Genomic DNA, 22,234 nt, shown 5'->3' on the forward strand with positions numbered 1-22,234 from the left:
CCTGGAGCAGAGTTCTTGGCTGCCTAAGTCACTTTTAGAACTCTGAATGTGCAGTATTTCAAGCAGAATCACTGCACATCCAGGCTCCTACCACCATGACTGCTTCAAATCACTGATGTGGTCATGGAGGTTGGAGTAACCCTTTAAAGCTAGAGTGTTTATTGATAGATAATATATATATATAAAATCTAGGGCAGTTATTTGTTTAGCACACACCAACCCTTTTTAACGCAAAATATACTGTCTTATGTACAAATATATAAAATTCCATAAACCTGGCTTGTGAATTTAGCAAATTTAAAAATCTGCAGCTTCACTAGACACAATCATTCACTTTTCATTCGTTACAGCATTTCCAAAATTCCATCAGCATTCTTAATAAAAAATATGAAGTATCCTCAATGTAAACTCGTACTACATAGAATTACAGAGATGCACAATGCTGGCTAAACTTCCACAAGCATTTACAGTGAAATAATGAGCAAACACAAACATAGCATGTCAATGAAATGGAACTGCTATCGAATTTACATTATACGAACAATAATAAAAAAAAAAAAAAAAGGACCTGTAGATGCGTTTTATATTCTTTTTACGTAGAGTAGGAAAAATAAATGATCCTTTGAGACGTGAATGAGTTTGTTCCTCATTTATTCCAGACAGAAAGTAAAAAAAATAAAAACACAAAATAAAGCTGCCTCAGAGTTTGTATTTCCCTCGAAGCAAGTCATGATATTTAAAAAATATATAATATAAATGGAAAATAGAATACTTTTTGCGTAAATGTTGGAGAATGAAGAAACTAAAAGATGGCTGCAAACACGCCTGCCCCCAAGCAAATCTTTTATCTATAAAATAAATATATTTTGCTCATATTTTATTAAAAATAAATAGATCCAATTTTATAGATATCAATTGACTCACTCAACCAAACATAACACTGGTGTTAAAAGTTATTGGTGGGAAAACATATCCTCATTAAAAGTACCGAAAAGATCTAAAAAAGTCTGCTGCAATACCATTTAGTAAGCATTGCACATTAAAACAACGTTCAGTTAACTGGAAGAACAATCATACTTCCCTTGGGATAACAGGCCTCAGACAAACTACTTACCATACAATGTCATAACAGTGAAGAAATCACATTAAATAGGCTTTTTGCCTGCGAGATGTAACAAACCAAGGCAAATTTCCAAGGCACCAATGATGACAAATTCAACCTGGTACTCTGTTTCGATGCAAAAAACAAACTTACTAAACACAGTAAATTGCTTCTATATTATGATGGTTTATGAAAAGTATATTTTCTCAAATGAATTTAAATAAACAATGTTACTCTCTTTGATTTGAAATTTCAGCTAAACAGGTGTCCCAGAGACAACCTAAGTTAACAATAAAACCTGCAACATTTCATTAACCAGCAGATAAATGTAATCCTACACGTAGCAATAGGGTGACTGATTTCCACAGATGAATTTTCTTGCTGGTCTTAATCTTCACCCTAAACCTAACATTTCCATCTTCTTTTCAAACCGTGGTTCCCTCAGATTTGCAATCGCCGTGGCTCAGCAGAACTGACATTAAAAGGATTTAAAGAGCTACATTCAGAGTTCACTTTGAGGGCTACATACAACTCATCTGTCAGTCTGGTGCCACTAAATATGTCCCAAGCTGACAGAGGGGAGCCTCAGGGGGATTTAACCATGCTCACACCAAGTTGTAACATCGGGGGATTTAAATCAAATTTAAAGGGCTGTAGGCAGCACTCACTTTGAGCGCTGAATACAGCTCATCAGTCAGGGTAGGGCCACTAATTCTAACGATACCTGGGGGTTACTCGCACATAAACAGTCTCTGCCTATAAAAATATTACATGATGGAATTATTCCAACATGGAGAACCAAGACAACCATGACAAAATAATTCCATCATTGGCTCTTTACCTTGTGCCCACTGAGTGGGCTGTGCTGCATTTTGTGCAATATGCAATCTGGTAGCTTAAACATTGTACTCCGAGTGTGACATATTTATCAGCATAATTTTAGTCTGTAGAAGCAGTTAACTTCCGGTAAATATACAGTACATGCATTTGCTAAAATGCTGGCTAGCACAATCCATCAAATCATTTTAACTGAATATTGCACAAGCAAATGCAATAACACTACAGACTGTTTTCCTGGGAGAGAGGTGCTTCTGTAGTGTTTAAATCGGATGTATAAATGACACGATGTTGGGGGGTCCTTCTATACTGAATGAATAGCATTTATAAATGACCCGATTTATAAATGCCACTACTCCATTAGTAAGTTGCATGTGTGTACAACGCTACTTTAGCACATGCAATATCCCATGTATGGTAAGAATGTGCATTGTACATAGCACACAAATCTTAAAAAACGGAAATCAAAGCGCATTAACAAAAAAAATATATTTTAATTGAAATTTTAATGTCATACACAGTTGCAAGAAAAAGTATGTCAACCCTTTGGAATGATATGGATTTCTGCACAAATTGGTCAATAAAATGTGATCTGATCATCATCTAAGTCACAACAATAGACAATCACAGTCTGCTTAAACTAATAACACACAAAGAATGAAATGTTGCCATGTTTTTATTGAACACACCATGTAAACATTCACAGTGCAGGTGGAAAAAGTATGTGAACCCTTGGATTTAATAACTGGTTGAACCTCCTTTGGCAGCAATAACTTCAACCAAACGTTTCTTGTAGTTGCAGATCAGACGTGCACAACGGTCATGAGTAATTCTTGGCCATTCCTCTTTACAGAACTGTTTCAGTTCAGCAATATTCTTGGGATGTCTGGTGTGAATCGCTTTCTTGAGGTCATGCCACAGCATCTCAAACAGGTTGAGGTCAGGACTCTGACTGGGCCACTTCAGAAGGCGTATTTTTTTCTGTTTAAGCCATTCTGTTGTTGATTTACTTCTATGCCTTGGGTCATTGTCCTGTTGCAACATCCATCTTATGTTGAGCTTCAGCTGGTAGACAGATGGCCTTAAGTTCTCCTGCAAAATGTCTTGATAAACTTGGGAATTCATTTTTCCTTTGATGATAGCAATCCATCCAGGCCCTGACGCAGCAAAGCAGCCCCAAACCATGATGCCCCCACCACCATACTTCACAGTTGGGATGAGGTTTTAATGTTGGTGTGCTGTGCCTCTTTTTCGCCACACATAGTGTTGTGTGTTTCTTCCAGACAACTCAACTTTGGTTTCATCTGTCCACAAACTATTTTGCCAGTACTGCTGTGGAACATCCAGGTGCTCTTCTGCAAACTGTAAACGTGCAGCAATGCTTTGTTTGGACAGCAGTGGCTTCCTCTGTGGTATCCTCCCATGAAATCCATTCTTGTTTAGTGTTTTAAGTATTGTAGATTCGCTAACAGGGATGTTAGCATTTGCCAGTGACTTTTGTAAGTCTTTAGCTGACACTCTAGGATTCTTCTTCACCTCATTGAGCAGTCTGCGCTGTGCTCTTGCAGTCATCTTTACAGGACGGCCACTCCTAGGGAGAGTAGCAGCAGTGCTGAACTTTCTCCATTTATAGACAATTTGTCTTACCGTGGACTGATGGACAGCAAGGCTTTTGGAGATACTTTTATAACCCTTTCCAGCTTTATGCAAGTCAACAATTCTTAATCGTAGGTCTCCTGAGAGCTCTTTTGTGCGAGGCATCATTCCCATCAGGCAATGCTTCTTGTGAAAAGCAAACCCAGAACTGGTGTGTGTTTTTTTATAGGGCACGGCAGCTGTAACCAACACCTCCAATCTAATCTCATTGATTGGACTCCAGTTGGCTGACATCTCACTCCAATTAGCTCTTGGAGATGTCATTAGTCTAGGGGTTCACATACTCTTTCCACCTGCACTGTGAATGTTTACATGATGATTAGATCACATTTTATGACCAATTTGTGCAGAAATCCATATCATTCCAAAGGGTTCACATACTTTTTCCACCTGCACTGTGAATGTTTACATGGTGTGTTCAATAAAAACATGGCAACATTTCATTCTTTGTGTTATTAGTTTAAGCAGACTGTGATCGTCTATTGTTGTGACTTAGATGATGATGATTAGATCACATTTTATGACCAATTTGCGCAGAAATCCATATCATTCCAAAGGGTTCACATACTTTTTCTTGCAACTGTATATTTAGCCGTTTATATGCATGTTTCAGCATTATAACATGCATGTCATATTCCCATGTATGGTCTAATACACGTAACTGCATCTCTGTAACTTAAATGCTATTCTTATATCATTCTGAACACTTCTTTACAATAGCCTTGCTTCATGTCACCTTTTAATTGTGCCTGTCATGCTACACAGTACTACTCATTTTAAAAAGCTTGGGATTTTCATATAGATATTACGCTAGCAAAATGGCTATAAAATATATTGCTTGGGAGAAAAAATAACATTTAAAAATAGGCCTTTTCCCCCACCTATCAAACAATTGCCAGCATCAACCAATCCTTTGTATCCCCCAAGCATGGCAAAAAGGAGCTTCCAACTCTCCATAGTAGAGGCATGTATGTGCCTGTTATACAATTCTAAATATAGATATGAAAACAAAAAAAAACAGACAATATATAAAAAAAGCTATTTCACAGTTTCTGTTTAGAATAACTACTACTCCCAAAAAACTCAAAATATATAATATTATTGGTCCTAAGTTTAGAAAAATATATTATGTTTAAGACTTTAGTAGTTTCAGGCCAGAAGGAATTACAGTTTTCAATCTTAGTTTTGTATATACCGGTACATGCATAAGAATACTGAAAACAGACAACAAATCGCTGGCTCTTCGGTGGGTCCCTAATCAGCTCTCAAGCAAGTTTTAGCTCAACTTGGGCAATTACAGAAAAAAAAATAAACTATTTGACAGATCCCATCCTGTTAGGGCTATTATTTTTTTTTATGCCACCACACCATAAACATGGTCGTTCAGACCAGGAATGCTGGCCATCTAACTCTGCTTAAAGCGGCACGGTCATGCCGAAATTACCTTTCCCTAATCGATTCCTCTTCTCTCCGTATCGGTACTTTTTTTTTTTCCTATCTGCTCTAGTTTTTCTTTAAACATAAGACAAAGTAGCGACTACTTTGTCTTATTTATTTTTCCTACGCTTGACCCGCTACGACCCATTTCCTGTGGGTCAGAGAAATTTTCCCACAATACTCACCCATTCCTCCGTGATCTTGCGATGTCTCCTTTCACTATTCCCGAACATCCAATCAACTAGACAGAACGCCGGCTAAACAACCGAATTTCATCCTAACAGAATGAGAACAGTGTGTTCATTCATGTTAAGACGACATTTGGTACTTTTAGTTTGTTTCGAAATTTCTGTCGGATGAAGGGAGCTATCTACCAAAAGGCTGAAAGACCTAAATTAGTCTTTCGGACAACTTTACTAATACTAAGTAATGATAACTTAGTATTCGTAAATAATCTGCCCCTACTCACTATGCATGTCTACTAAATTGTAAAAAATAAAGAATAAATAAAGCACCCCTCCCCCCAATAAAAAGCCCCATGCAGGGCATAATATCCCCCCCGAGCCCCACCTGTGCCCCGTGAATAGGGGCTATTCAACAAAACGGGGGACATAGGGTCCCTCCTGGCATCCACCTGTTGGGTAGGGCCCCTAACAGACCCATTTTCTAATTTCAACTTGGAGCAGGGAATTTTGTCCTGGGATTTGTGAGCCAGTTCAGCTGAGGAGGCGAGGTAGCATGCAGATGCTGGCAGATGGAGAATGGAGGAGGCCGGACGACTGTGGAAGAGCAGAGGCGGCAGGCCATGCAAAATGGAGGCGCCGAGAGAGCTGTAATCTTCTGCTCTGCTCCCCCTCACGCTCTGCTGTGATGCAAGGAGCCAGAATATGACATCACCCTGACCCCGGCATCACAAAAGAGCGCAAGAGAGCAGAGCAGATAGGTGACAGCAGCCCCACAGGACTCCAGGGAGAGTTGATCCACTCCAGCTCTTTTAAAAGGAGGGGAGCTGGGTGGATTTAAATTAAAAAATTATTTGTGTCTGCCAGAGTTCATGCGTCTCCAGCCGTGTATTTTTCTGAAAAGGATTAATTTCAAAAATCAATACGAAGATTACAGTCTCATTAGAGATCCACAAACTTGGTCTTGTAAAATGAACACAAGTCTGGAAGTTGGCTTTCATTCCTAGCTTTAGTGGTTGAGTTGGATCATGGTGGTTGAGGATGAGTGATCGTTTGAGTTGGCCTTGGTGGGCCTCCTCAATAAGGTATGGCTAATACTTTTCTATGCAGGGCTTACAATTTCAAGTCATATGTCACTAGCCAGGCTTTAAAAGTTACTTGCTAGTACAAGCCTGGAGGGTACATGGAGCACTCGCTCGTGGTGAGTTTCTAATTGCCAGTGCTCAAATTTCACTCACCAATGGCTAGGGGAAATTTTGAGCCCAGCTTATATGCACAGTGAGCAAGGGGTTCATAGTCTGCATTACTGTTTTTCCTTACTTAGACCAGAGGCACTATGCTAACAAGCCAAAATAGAGTGCAAAAAATTAAGAACGGCAAAATCTAGATAATAAAAGCTACTGAGTTTTTGCCCGTTTTCAGCCTTCTTATATTCTGTTTGTTTCTACTTTTCCACAATTGGGCTTCATCATCAGTGCACTGTGCAGAGTAGATTTATTTTTCCATGAAGATTTTTGTTTATTCTAGCTTTGTTTATTTATAGTCTAGAATTGCAGTAACCAAATTCAAATATGCTCGTGTTTGAAGGAAATTTAAAGTGTTACCCCAAACATCATAACCACTTTAGCCCACAATATTTCTTGGAGCCATTCCCAGTTAAAAGGGCAAAAAGTTTTACAACACTTAGCTCTCTGCAGCAGGTTTGCAATGTCGATCCTGCTTACTGGTTACATTGGCTAACTGCTCTCAACCAACAAATGACATTTTGTGCACAGAAATATGCACAGAATTCCCATTAGCCAACCTGGAACTCTAGTTCTGGGCTGACTAATGACGCTCCAATGACTCTGCCAGAAGTGGAGTGACACCTCTAGCAGCCATATGAGGAGTGGCCAGTGGAGGTATCCCTAGGCTGTAATGTAAACACTGCATTTTCTCTGAAAAGACAATGTTTACTGCAAAAAGCCTGAAGAAAATTATACTCACCAAAACAAATACAATAAACTGTAGTTGTTCTGGTGACTAGTGTCCCTTTAAAGCAGCTCTGCCACCCACCCAAAATAAGCATTCCATAAAGATAAAATCTTTAAGAAATGCTCATAACGAAGGTGTGAGAATTAAATATAACTTTCAACGCAGTAAAACAATATCATACAAAGTAGGTACTAATTCTCAAATTAGCAAAACTTGACAAAAGGCAGAGCTAACACCTACAAATTGTGTCACTTCATTCAGCAGTTGCTAGCGATTAGCTAGCTCATCACGAGATATCTTTGGAGGTCCCCACGGGATCCCTTTAGACATCAGTGACTGTACGCATGCGTAGATTAGAAATTCCCTTTGAATTCTAACTTTAGTACATAACCCTGTCGACTCGACAAGACCCAAGTAAGAGGGTCCTTAAAATGGTTTGCCAGTGTACGGGCGGAACCACGCCAGGGTATTCCTGAAATCAAAGTAACTACAATGGACTGTAGTGATTCTTATGCTTGAATGAATTATTTAAGATATGTTCTTCACATTGTGAATATGGTTTGGCACATAAACCTCGTCCCTCCCATTTTTATGACAATGTCAGAGAAATGGCAACGTTTACATCTGTACAAAACTATGCCCCTGGAGGCTGCCACACTAACAGCCACTATATACAAATGTTATTCATTTAATTACATTTTTTTTTTGTGATAATTTAAAATATGCCATTTAAGATTAACAACATTTACATTTTGTTGGAAACCATACCTCAAGTAACTGTCACTAGGGATGCATCCTGAAGAAGACTTTGAAAAATGTAAACGTTTTCGTGTTCTGAGTCATCATGCCCAGCATGATGGTGCAAACACTGTTAATGCTTCTCAAACGAGAGGCATTTGATTTAATGTGTCTATTGAGGAAGCAACCAATAGGCAAAGCATGGTAATTGCCACACATGCGCAGTAGGCCAGCATTTGAAAAATCTCTGTGCACATTCATAAATACAATATAACCATGACGGCTGAATGAGAAACATTCTTACTTTCAGATAAATATTATTTTTCTTGTTAATCGTATTTTTAGAAAAACAAAAAAAGGGATTAACATATGCAAACAGTGCACTGTGGCGGGTCCATGTGCATCACAATTGCCGCCCCACTGTTCAAGAATTAGGTCAAATAATTTACATTGGACAAGAGGAAAAATACAACACTACAGTTTTACATCAATCAACACACAAAAAAACATTCCTCTAAATAAAATATGGAATCATATCACAGTCAGGTGTGCATTGTGTTGAGAGTATAATATACTCGTGCAAATATAAATGAGAATTTAGCATGTCAACAAATACAATACAAATTGAGATAGAGGCAGGTTAGATGTTGAAAAAAACTCAATATGAATAACACTGTTTATTTGTCGTCAATAAGGAACAAAAAATATATACCTTCTATGAGCAGAAATATAGATTTTTACAAGTACAGTGGGTAATAATGGCATTTGGGACTTGTGACAATCAAACAAGGGGGGTTAATGAGCTTTGTTGGATCACTACAGATACATAATTCTGCAGCTCCTGTTAGTGAATAACTTCCTCCATTCGAACCACTGTGCCTAGAAATGAAAGAGGAAGAGACACAAGCCAGCAATAATCACAAATAAATGTATCCTCTGAGAACAGAGACAGGCGATGCTCTGAGCATCGTATCATATCATTAGACTACAAATGTCTAATCAACAGAGAATTTCTATAGCCATCTTTGTGTAGGACATTTCACGCCTAATTTCAAAAATAAATATATATATTTCCGAAAAGTACTCAATATGGGTTGATTTCTGGAGAGATTTAAATGTATACAATGCACTGCAGAATTAAAGGTGAACACCGAAAGGTTGATGTGATCTTATGTTACAAAGAGCATAACACCATAGGCATAATTAACTAGATGTTTCAGCTACAGCTGAGGACCACAAAGACCATTAAGAAGAATAACAAAGCACAGCTTTATACACCCTAGAACACATTAAAACCATCACTAGCAATTGGTAAATTAAAATTCTAAGTGACTCAATGTGACAGTTTTTTTCTCAAGATAAGTAAAATTAATTGTTCAAAGAAGTATAAACAGGTAACATATTGTACAGCTATGTTTTACCACAGGGAACACCGTTTAAGACACAGTTTAATACAAAGGGTTTTACTGAGAAAATATGCAATATTCATTTACATGGTAATATTATGCAACACACACAAATTGTAATAAAATAATAATCCAAACCAATCATCAGAAAAGGGAAACTTAAAGTGAAATGAAAAGGTGACTTATGGCTTGTGTTTTTAGATCACCAAGTACAATATAAGAGGACATAAGTCTACGGATAATTATAAAGATTCATGCAAATGTGGCTTCTTGAACCTTTAAAATCATAGAGTTCAAGACATTTGCATTAATAACAAAGGATCTGGTATTGTGTAAAATAAACACTGACAACTTCCATCACAGATCCATGCTACCGAAGGCTAAAAACAATACAGACTTAAATAATATAAATAAATGGATCAAGAACTAAATACCATATTCTAAAGAGAGCAGCAATAAGCAGCTCCATCGAAATAATAGCTTTCTAACACAATGCTGCACACTTAAATTGTAAGCCACGGTCAGACTATTCAACCAAACATCTGCCTCAAACCCAACAGGGGTGTGCATTCAATAAATGAAAAAGCATTGATACACTTGCAAATGACTGTCAGGTGCTACAGATAGAGGGGAAAAAAGTATTAGATCACATCTTAACTTATTAAACACAAACGTAACAATAATATAGCTCAATGCAACCTAATTTTGATTACTAAATGACGAAGGATGGGGCAGCTGGACATTATATTATAAAACAAGTGTTCAATCAAACCAATAAGGTGATCCTTTAAAAAAAAATTGACAGTGATGAGACTGTTGAAGAAACCTCCATGAGATGATGAAACAAAGGGCAGGAATCCCTACAACAACTTTTACTTTATAGTGTGGAAGAGTACTCAGAGGACATTGCAAATAAAAACTTTACCAGCATATTTATTAGAGCAGTTCTGATATAGCTTTATGAAACGCTATTATTTTAATGTGTTGGAATTTCTTACAAATTCCAACGCAATCAAAAGATACGCATTAAATAAGTTAAGGCCTACCTTATGTAATTGGCAATCTGTTTTTACTGATAATTCCCCATCAGCCATTGACCTCAACTGCTGATAGGATCCTTTCATGCAATGCGAAAAAGATGCCTACAGCTTCTTACTGTGCATGCTCAAGATGATCTATGGCAGATCCTGTGAGATCTTCAATAGAATCAATTTTGTTCTCATATGCATACACAAGAGTACAATACTGATGACGGCTCCAGGCAGATTAAGTCGCCACAAACCAAAGAAGTATGACAACACCAAAGAACAAGAGCTTAGATGGGCACCATGCCACAACACACTAACTTAATGGAGTAGATTTGGGGCAAAGACCCTGTTCCTTCCTTGGACAATGTGCAACACTGCTGTTTCCGAGAAAGGTTTACATTTTGCAAAAACAAGCAATTGGCATAATTTTTTTATTTTATTTATTTTTTACTGTTGGGCTGCAATATAAACTTTCAATGGGCAGCCAGGGATAGACTAATATCAGTTGATGCTGTCAGACTACCACTGGCTGCCAGGCAAATGTTCCTACAGAAAAATAGAAAAAAGGTCCAGGCACTCCAAAATACAAAAAGGCAAATTTATTGAACCCACTGCCACTCACAATGTTTCGACCTACTCAGTGTATCAGTTTTTGGTAATTGTCACCAACTTCATTTTTATACATAAACACCCAAGATTAACAACTGTCCAAATTATACAGAAAATATAAATGTCTCCAGATTCCCTGTTGGGCTGGTTTTACATGAGTAAGGTTGTACAGCTGACAGTTTCTTCAAAACTGGATAATACAATCAGTAGGCAGCTTATCCAAGAACTGTGTCTATTTCCATACTGTCATTACTCCAGGTTTAAAAACTTGCAGAGAAATGTGCTATGCATAGGAGGCAGGTGAAACTCAGGTACAGTAACGTTCCACAAAGTATGCGCCATACACACAATGAATGGAGGGAGGGGATTTCTACGGCAGCCATGGTTTACATTTAGCTATTTGCAGCTAGGTGTTACAACTCTCAAGATGCTCAGTAATTATTTTAGTTAGTGGAATATCAAATATGCACTGAGACGTTACCAAGGACATGACACACTGCAGAATACACCAGAGGAAAGGGGTTTCCTACTACAGATTGCAGGAAGGATTTCCCTGATACAGAGAGTCTGGCTCAGTGAACTGGTGGGGGCGTTAGAAGGAGACACCAGGTGAGCACTGTAACATGTAACAGCATCTAATAAAGCAGGAGATGCAAAAAAAAAAAAAGGATACCGTTTACAGGAGTATAGATCATCTTTTTCCCCAACTATCATTAGAAACAGACCATTTCAGCAGAGTACTTACAATATTTACCAGATACATATCTGTTACCCAAATGACTACTATCAAACACCATTAACTTGAATAAAATTGGTAAATATGCACCTAATGACCTGTGCGGAAGAATAAAATTGGTAAATATGCACCTAATGACCTGTGCGGAAGAATAAAATTGGTAAATATGCACCTAATGACCTGTGCGGAATACTTCGTGGGTATCCCTATCACTTGATGAAAAATACAGAAGACTTACACTCCTCAATTATGCACTAAAGTCATAAATCTCTTGAATTAAAATTTCAATAGCAAAATGAAGGCAAAACAGCTGATCGTGAAAAATTCTCCAACTCTACAGGCTGAGCATGGCTATATGTTGCAATTCAGTTATCCATTCTCTAAACAGTTTGCAGTTTAGTGAATAGCCCTGTGTCTCTCTGCATACATATGCAGAATAAATCACGGTTCAGGCACTCCAGGATAACAAAAATAGCAGCTTTATTGAGGCAAAAGCAGCAACATTTCGATCATACCGGGTCTTTATCAAGCACTTTTTTTGCTGCTTTTGCCCCAATATTGCTGCTATTTTTGTTATCCTTGAGTGTCTAAACCGTTATTTATTCTGCATCTCATCAAATAACCCAGAGCACCTTGGTTATTTGATGAGTGCGGTATCCACTCTACTATCTCTGCATATATAGACACAAAGGGTGTATCTCAGGTACCACGGACAGCATCCCTGGGATCCAGGTTGGGCAATGCCTTGCACTAAGGGAATGGGTGCCCCCACTCACTGCACTGTGGAGGTTTCTGGTAGTCCCAGTCACTGCACTGAGGTTTTGTTTTTTTTTGGGGGGGGGGGGGGGAGTGAGGTGGCCTTGGTTGCTGTCTGGGGGGGATCCGTACTCACTGCACTGAGGTGGTGTCTGGTAAGTGGGATGCCCATAGCTGCTGTCTCAGGGGTTCCCACTCACTACACAGAGGGGGTTTCTGTGACATGGGGAGCCCCTGGCTGATGGTTGGGGTGGTCTCTCCACTCACTGCACTGAAGGGGTTTCCATGGCTGCTGCTTTGGAGGATCCCCACTCATTGCACAGAGGGGCTTTCTGTGACATGGGGAGCCCCTGGCTGATGTTTGGTGTGGTCTCGCCAATCACTGCACTGAAGAGGTTTCTGAGAAATGTGGAGCCAATGTCTGCTTTCTGGGGGGTCCTTACTCACTGCACTGAGGGGGGTTCTGGGAAGTGTGGAGCTCTTTTGGCTGCAGTCTGGTGGGGTGGGGGGTCTTTGAGCAGTGAGGAACCCTTTGGCTGCAGTCTGGGGGGTCTTTTAGCAGTGGGGAGCTCTTGGCTGCAGTCTGGGGGTCTTGTAGCAGTGGGGAGCCCTTTGGCTGCAGTCTGGGGGGTCTTGTAGCAGTGGGGAGCCCTTTGGCTGCAGTCTGGGGGGGTGTATTGTAGCAGTGGGGAGCCCATTGGCTGCAGTTTGGGGGTGAGGGGTCTTGTAGCAGTGGGGAGCCCTTTAGCTGCAGTCTGGGGGGGGTCTTGTAGCAGTGGGAGCCCTTTGGCTGCAGTCTGGGGGGGGTCTTGTAGCAGTGGGAGCCCTTTGGCTGCAGTCTGGGGGGGGGAGGGGGGGGTCTTGTAGCAGTGGGCCCACCTGCTTGCGTGGTGTCCGTCAGGTCACAGCCATTGCCAGGGAAGTCCCTCAGCTTCCGGCCGCTCAGGTTGAGGATGCCTGAGCTCACTGCCTCCTCCAAGGCCCGGTCCAGGCTGCGCACCGTGTGCTGCTGGACGTTTCCCGTCATCCAGTGGGGTCCGCTGGGGAAGCAGGGGTGCAGGGACACCGAGGAAGGATAATAGCCGGCCGCACCGGGGCCCCCTCCAATATTACAGCCTCCACCTCCTCCTGCAGAACCACCGCCGCCGGGACCCAGACAGCCGCCGCCTCCTCCTCCGGCCACCGTCACATTGGCCGCCATTTCTGCTGAGGAATAGCCCTGCTAGAATGACACCGTTAGCAAGTGCGGCGCGCAGTGCGCAGGCGCCATCTCAGGGCTGGAGTGGGCGGAACCAAGAGGGAAAGAGAGGAGTAGACAAAACCAAAACAAAACTCAGAAGGAAAAGAGGGGCGGGATGGGCGGTACCAAGAAGGAAAGTGGGAGGCGATGGGCGGAACCAAGACGGAAAGAGGGGGGATACAGGCAAAACAAAAACAATATGTAGGGCTCTCAGAGCAATCAGGTGATGGCACCTTTAATATGTTTTAGTGACAACCCCCTATAACATGTTAGTGAGGTCAGAGAGATGGCCAGGGTGTAATGACCTCAGTGATAAACATAGCTGGTCATTATCTGTCCTACCACTAGAATAAAGGATATTGTTTGGATGTTTTGTCCTTCACTTCCCTGTAAATAGCTCTGAGCATGTGGCATGTGCTGTGTCTGCGATGTACATGTTTTGTTTACATACAGTTTACATGCTCTCACTGTAACTGAGCTGGTGTGCAATGTTTTTTTTTTTTTCCAGATCACCTATTTTAACCTTTAGTTTTTCCATTTAGATTTTAATTTAAAATAAAATAAATGTGTATTTAATGGTGCTTACATTCCTGTCTTAATGTAAAAATAATTACAGTATGAATGTAATTAGCTGCTGGTCGGTACCTTCCCTAACACTAAACTAAAAGTAAAATATAAAACGTAGTGTAGCGCATCGGATACATTTTACATTTTATATTTTCTTTTTATATTTTGATTTAGTTTGGAATTAAGTGTACAAACCCCAGAGTCAGTGGGGAAGCTTCTTGAAGTGATGCATTTTGTCATCGATAGCAGACAGGGAAGTGAAAACAGTCTTACTTCTTTATTTTTTGGAAAAGCAAACAAAAAAAAAGAAAAAATCAGTTCTTGCACGAAAACGTGGTTTGTCGCAAATTAAAAGTGATTTTCAAATTATAAGCCACAACAGCTAAACTGGGGAAAATATTAAACTATGTTTTCAGTTCGGCCGTTTCAGTCTAGAAATTGAAATTTAATTTGCCTTGAATTTGTGAAAATTCTTGCTTTGGTAATACCCTGCTAATATTAAATATTTATGTAATTGTGTTGTATCATTACAATAAATACAAGCTGTTAGTAACCCCACCGCTTATAACAATGAAAAAAGAAATAGAAAAATAAAAACATAGAATGTGATTGCAGATATGAACCATTCAGCCCATCTAGTCTGCCCAATTTTCTAAATACTTTCATTAGTCCCTGGCCTTATCTTATAGTTGGGATAGCCTTATGCCTATCCCACGCATGCTTAAACTCCCTCACTGTGTTAACCTCTACCACTTCAGCTGGAAGGTTATTCCATGCATCCACTACCTTCTCTGTAAACAGATTTTACTGGGATGCATTATCATAACACCGTTGTTTAGGAGTGATATCATGACACCGTTGTTTGGGAGTGATCCCATTGTACAGCGCTATGGAATCTGATGGCGCTATATAAATAATAATATTACAATTATTTGTAATTATGTATGTGTGAGTGTGTCGCTTTCAGGGTTGCTTACTGCAATGAGAACTGTCAGGAATTCAAAGTGAATTTTAATTATAACTACCTGAACTGGAAACATAGCCAAGTCGGATCCTTTTTTCATTTTGGCTATTTTAACCTTAAATGTGAAATTTACATTGAATTCCCAATAATGTGAATATCCCAAGGAACGTCCTGGCCAAAATGAACACCATTAGCATAAATAACCTCTGTGACTTTAAATATTATTTTATCTTTGTTTTTAATTAGCGTGTTTTACCTCCAAACGTGAGAATGCAATGTGAATTTCAAATTTAAGGACAAAGTAGACAAACTGTAAGAATGGTTGGCTTAGACATTTTTTCTAGTTTAGTTATTTTGACCTTAAATTTGAAATTCTCTTTGAATTCTCACTTTAGTGAGTAATCCAGTTAATGTAGGAGAGAATATAGGAGCTCCTCAATGGTATAACTGATAGGTATGTGAATTGGCAGTTTATGACTCTATCGTATTTCTATAAAAACCTATTGATTGTGACGCACATTGTTTCCTGCATATAAACCTTAGTAATAGTGTTACTATACATTTAAAGCCTACTCGTTGTGTAGTGTGGTATGGGTGTGATTAAAAGAAAAAGTAAATTGCCAAATATTGATACAAGATAGGTAGCAAATGTGTATATCAAAATGTATGTGTTCTTCGTCCACTAAGATCATTTCCATACCGGATAGCATTATAAACACTCCTGTACTACTATTTGAATGAAAATACAATATATATATATATATATTTAGCATTTCTTTTTTATAATATTGGATTTATTTTATTTAAATAAAACAATACTTACTTCTGCAGCTATTCAATTATTTTGCACACTTGGGCTTCTATGGAGAAATGCTATGTAAGAGCATGCACGCTCGGGCACTCCTTCAGTAAAACAGTACATGTGCGTTTGCCATGCATTCTGTAGTGCAGGGGTTAATTTAATTTATATGCTGTGCCCAGAATGCATGACTGAGCATAATCATTAAGCAATTAGTGACAGTTCCACTTTAAAGATCATGTAGGTAAAAGGAATTGATACCGGAGAAACTGACGGAAGCAAAGCACAGAGAGATGGACACAGGTTTCTTCAGGAAGGAAGAGATTCTTTATTGGATCACCGATCGGGACTCAGAGGGACTAATGTCACCAAAAATACAGCAAGTTCTGAGCCCCGGACAATAGTGCAGGCTCCTTATATAAGCACATAACTCCTCCCATAGTAAGCTCCACCCGCACATTCTCTTGACCAATCAATACAAATAAGAATTAACTTCCTGCTTGACCGCATGGCCTGTCCAGCACAATGGAGGAGGGGAATACTACATCCTGTATTCTTGCACATGCTCCGTACACTACTGATCGTATCTTGCCTCGTGCAACCAACTGATCGATACGTCAGCATATGCACGTACACATGCCACGTGGTAATCTCGGCCTACTAAATTTATTCTTACCGAGATTCCACCACATTCCCCCCTTTGATGCCTCTTGATATTTCACAATTACTTGAGGCATCACTTAACCTTAGTTTGCATACACCGCAAGTTTACCTTGAACCAGACCAGACTTATCTTATGATGTGAATCTTCAACACTCATCTTCCTGCATTTGTTCTCCCTGATCTAGAGCCTTATATTTATAAATTGCCATTATCTGTGCAGCAGCCTTCCTCTCTGCTATATTTTCTATCAGGCTTTGCACAGACCTAACTACTAAGGGTATAAGACACGGCAGGAGTAGACACAACATTAAAATCAGTAGGACTCCACCTACCACTGCCTTAAGCCCTCCAAACCACTCATACCAGCTACCAAACCAACTGCTTGGATTATACCCTTTCCATACCTGAGTAGGCACATGCGCTAGTTTAACCATATGGCTAGTAAGCTCAGCTATTGCTTGCCCTTCGTCATCTATTTGAAGACAGCAATTGCTCAGGTTAAACTTCCCACATACACCTCCCTCTACTGCCAAAAGGTAATCCAAGGCTAATCTATTCTGGTAGACTGCTGTCCTCATCCTGGTATTATGCTTCGCTAGAAGATTGAGCGCTTGTGATGTCTCGTTAGTAATAATCTCAACCACCGCCTGTAATCGTATAATACGGTTGAGCATATAAATAGGGGTTCTATAACCAAAGGTACCATCTTCTGCCCACGTGGCTGGCCCATAATAATCTATAATACGCTGGGGAGGCCATTCATTATCTTCCCAGGCGCCTATTTCTATGGGTCCCCTTTTCTTCCTATGATTCACATCATACACTTTAACACCTAAAGTCTCACCTGTTTCAATAGGTAACAAGAAGAAGGATGGTTTGAGCATACCCAACACACATGCCCCTTCCCAGTCCTGTGGCAACTCCGAATAGGCTTTCTTACCACAGATCCAGTACAAATTTGCTGGGGCTCTCCAGGTAGATGTGATAGATAGGTCAAACCACACATCCTTTAAATTGGCGTATCTAGCAAACGGGTTAGATGGTTCTGAGACATTTGAAGCCGACCACCAAGTTGTATTCTTTGTATCATCATCATAAGCTTTTTGCCCTAGACAAGTTAATTCTCCTACAGAAGTATTATACATCATTCCTTTCCTTGCTATGCAAACATAACCTATGATGGAGGTCTTTAATCTCCACTCAGATTTACCTCTAACACTCATATGATAATCGGCTTGTGTAGATATTAATTGGTCAACTGCCTCAGAACCGGACATTACCTCCTTTGCTTCCCAAGGCCATTGGTCTCCCATGTTAGTACCTCCACACACATAGCAGTTGGTAACATTAAGACTACCGGCAATACTTTCAGCTAAATCAATGAACAGGTTTTTAGCATTATGGGGGATCTTGTTATCTATACTCATCTCTTCATAAAAGGAATGGTATACTTGATGAGTTTGGGAGGATACCGTATCAGTCTCTATCCCTATAAACAATACTGTCCCAGGATCTAAACCCGTCCCATATATTTGAAACCCAAATAAATTACCATATTTGTCTAAGAACTTGTCGGGGTTATTTATAAGTATATGGACTGGATTGCATTCCATAGACTTACAATATGGGCTGGTAGGCAACTTAGTCACTATCATGTCCTTGTCTACTGTCTGTCCCCAAGTTGCCCACCCCACACAAGACCAATATGGGCAAAAGTTATAATCTCTATTTGGGCATCTAGGACTCACATATTTATTTTTACTACTGGGACAAATATATTTATCGTTAGACCCATACGTCCTCTCCCATCTAAGATCCCCACATACATTCCACGGTTTTCTACCACTTGATATCGCCTTACACGCATCAAATAGCAGAACACCCGAAGAATGTACGGATTCTAATACTGTCTTGTTAATTAGGGTCCCCTGAGGATCTCCATTCCTGAGAGTCAACCAAATTGTACGAGGTTGATACTCTGGACTGAAGCACTTAGGTTCTCCTACTCCTAAATGGCACACACTATATTCTATATTTAGGTATCTACATCTTGATACATCTCCTTTACACTCGTATTGTGAATGCCAAATTAGGGTTTGGGAAATATGGTTACCTGTTCTTGTAGTCTTAATGCATACCTCACAGCTAGGAGTGTCGGTACCTCTACCTTCCTGAATATAAAAATACACATAAATAAACATTATCATAAACACATCTTTCGTCGTCATCCTCAGTCTTCGTCCGTGCGAAGGCACCTCAGCTTCCAGGATGTAAGGGCTGCAGGGAATGGAGTTCTGCTCGTCTTCACAGGAGTCCCTTCGAGACTTTCCTGGCTTATACACTATACGTCGGTGGGCGGACAGGCTTTATTATGGCCCTCTCACTCACGTACCAAATCTCTGAAACAATAAAATTTTGTAATCCACAAAGTTCCTCGTCACTCCGACTGAGTCGTGCGTTTTAACCGGATCTTGCAGGGATTCTCTGGATCTGTTGTAACTTGCCAAGAATCGACTGCTGCTGGTTTAACCCTGGAGTGATGTATCCACGGAGTCACTTCGGCTACTTTTATCGCTGTAGGGGTAGACAAAAGAACAACATAAGGACCTCTCCACTTGGGCCCTAACGGTACATTATTCCACTCTTTAATCCACACTTGGTCTCCTGGGTGGTAACTATGAACTGGGGGATAAATATTCACAGGTAATCTATCTTGTACCCATTTCTGTACCTCCTCCATAGTCTTACCCAACTCTACAACCTGCTGCCGGGTAATTCCTTCTCCCAACTGACTCAAATCCCCCCTTAAGTTACCAAGTACGGGAGGTGGTCGCCCATACATGATTTCAAAAGGAGAGAGGCCCATCCTTCTGGTAGGGGTACTGCGGATTCGCAATAGTGCTATGGGTAAGAGAACGTTCCACTTAAGTTGGGTTTCCTGACACATTTTAGCCAACTGATTCTTAATAGTTCTATTCATTCTCTCTACCTTACCAGAACTCTGGGGTCTATATGCCGTATGAAGCCTCCACTTTATACCAAGCATATGAGTCAGTTGTTGTAGGCACTGATGAACAAAAGCTGGACCATTGTCCGATCCTATAGAGCAGGGTAGTCCATATCGGGGTATTATTTCTCGTAGCAGGAATCTCACAACTTCTCCTGCTTTCTCTGTACGAGTAGGACATGCTTCTACCCAGCCTGAATAGGTGCACACAATTACCAGCAGGTAACGATGTCCACCCGATTTAGGCATCACTGTATAGTCAATTTGTAAATCGGACATGGGGAGTCCCCCCATAAACTGGACTCCTGGTGGCTTTACTGGTCCTTGCCTTGCATTATTTTTAGCACACGTTACACATCTTCGTACAATGGCCTGAGTCAAGTTGGACAATCTTGGTATGTAGAAATGTTTTCTGAGAGATTCTTCTGTGCTGTCTCTCCCAGAATGTGTCCCGTTGTGATAATTTTGGACAATTTCTACCGCTAGTGATGCTGGAATGACTATTCTTCCATCTTCTAACTGATACCACTTGTTCTCCAAATACTTTCCAGGTTCAGTCTTTAACCACTCCTCTTCTTGAGCTGTATAAACTGGAGTCCATTGAGACAGTGGAGTTGGTATAAGAGCAGCTATATGCCCCACATACTCTTGTCTTCCCGATTCAGCGGCACGCTTAGCTGCACTATCTGCCATCCGATTTCCTTTGGTTACATCACCATCTCCTCTCAGATGCGCTCGACAATGAATAATACCGACTTCTTTCGGCTCCCACACTGCTTCCAATAGTTGTAGGATTTCAGCTGCATACGTGATTTCTTTGCCTTCTGAATTCAATAGTCCTCTTTCTTTATACAAAGCTCCGTGGGCATGAGTGGTTAAAAACGCATACTTGGAGTCCGTGTAGATGTTCACTCTTAAACCTTCAGCCAATTGTAACGCTCGTGTCAGTGCTATCAATTCTGCCTTTTGTGCTGATGTTCCTTTCGCCAGTGGCCGAGCTTCTATCACCTTGTCTATTGTTGTTACTGCATATCCTGCATAGCGGATCCCTTCTTTCACATAACTACTGCCATCGGTGTAATATTGAACATCGGGGTTCTGGATGGGAAAATCACGAAGATCTGGTCTACTTGAAAATACTTCATCCATTACTTCCAAACAATCATGTTGACTTTCAGTAGGTTGTGGCAAAAGGGTAGCTGGATTTAAGGTGTTTACAGTCTCTAAATGCACTCTTGGGTTTTCACACAACATTGCTTGATACTTTGTCATACGGCTGTTACTAAACCAATGATTTCCTTTGTAATCCAACAACGTCTGTACTGCATGTGGGACTCGTACATAAAGTTCTTGACCCAGAGTGAGTTTATCGGCTTCAGCTACTAGCAGGGCGGCTGCAGCTACGGCTCTTAGACAAGGTGGAAGTCCGCTGGCCACTGCATCCAGTTGCTTAGACATGTAGGCAACAGGTCTTTGCCATGATCCCAAGTACTGTGTCAATACTCCCACAGCCATTCTTCTTTGCTCATGTACATACAGGTAGAATGGTCGTGTGTGATCAGGTAGACCTAATGCTGGGGCACTCATCAAAGCCTTCTTCACATCTTCAAATGCCGTTTGCTGTTCTTGAGTCCATAAGAAGGGGTCGTGCTCTGTACCTTTGATAGCTGCATACAGAGGTTTTGCCAGTATCGCGTAGCTGGGAATCCATATCCTACAGAAGCCTGCTGCCCCCAAGAATTCTCGCACTTGTCTTCTATTCTTGGGTATCGGTATTTGGCACACAGCTTCTTTTCTCTCTGGCCCCATAATTCTTTGACCTTCAGAGATATGGAATCCCAGATATTTGACAGTTGGCAAACACAACTGAGCCTTCTTTCTAGACACCTTGTATCCTGCCTTCCAGAGAATGTGTAGTAGATCGTGCGTTGCTTGCTGACATATTTCCTTTGTAACTGCTGCTATCAACAAGTCATCTACATATTGTAACAATACACACTCTCCTGGGATGGACTCGAAATCCAGTAGATCTTGACTTAGAGCTGAACCAAATAGGGTAGGTGAATTTTTAAACCCCTGGGGCAGTCTTGTCCAGGTCATTTGGCGTTTTGAGCCCGTTACAGCGTTTTCCCATTGGAAAGCGAAGATACATTGACTTTCTGCGGCAATTCGGAGGCAAAAGAAGGCATCTTTGAGGTCTAAGACTGTAAAGTAAGTAGCCCCGCCCGGAATTAAAGCAAGCAGGTTATATGGATTGGGTACAACTGGATGTATACTAACAACCGCATCATTGACTGCTCTCAAGTCCTGCACAGGTCGATACTCATCTGTACCGGGCTTTTGAACAGGCAGCAATGGGGTGTTCCAGGGGGAAGTACAGAATTTTAGGATACCATACCGTATGAACTTATCCAGATAAGATTGGATGTTCTTCTTAGCCTTCTGCGGGATGTGATATTGTCTTAGGCTCACTGGATAAACCCCAAGTTTTAGTTCGATTTTAATAGGTGGAATATTGCGGGCCAGTCCTGGT

At 40.6% G+C, this 22,234-nt stretch overlaps 1 protein-coding gene across 4 annotated transcripts in view; it reads right to left on the reverse strand.

Annotated features, from left to right (window-relative positions):
- Positions 1-13,725, reverse strand: part of LRCH2 (leucine rich repeats and calponin homology domain containing 2) — a 110,280-nt gene extending 96,555 nt beyond the window's left edge. For all 4 annotated transcript variants that reach the window (XM_063433360.1, XM_063433361.1, XM_063433359.1 and 1 more), the window contains exon 1: positions 13,341-13,725. In XM_063433360.1, the coding sequence (XP_063289430.1) occupies positions 13,341-13,662 (322 nt within the window). In that variant the 5' untranslated portion in view covers positions 13,663-13,725. The remainder of the gene's footprint in view (positions 1-13,340) is intronic.
- Between the last annotated feature and the right edge of the window lie 8,509 nt (positions 13,726-22,234).

The sequence above is a fragment of the Pelobates fuscus genome, chromosome 9, assembly GCF_036172605.1.
Source record: "Pelobates fuscus isolate aPelFus1 chromosome 9, aPelFus1.pri, whole genome shotgun sequence".
Lineage (NCBI taxonomy): Eukaryota > Metazoa > Chordata > Amphibia > Anura > Pelobatidae > Pelobates > Pelobates fuscus.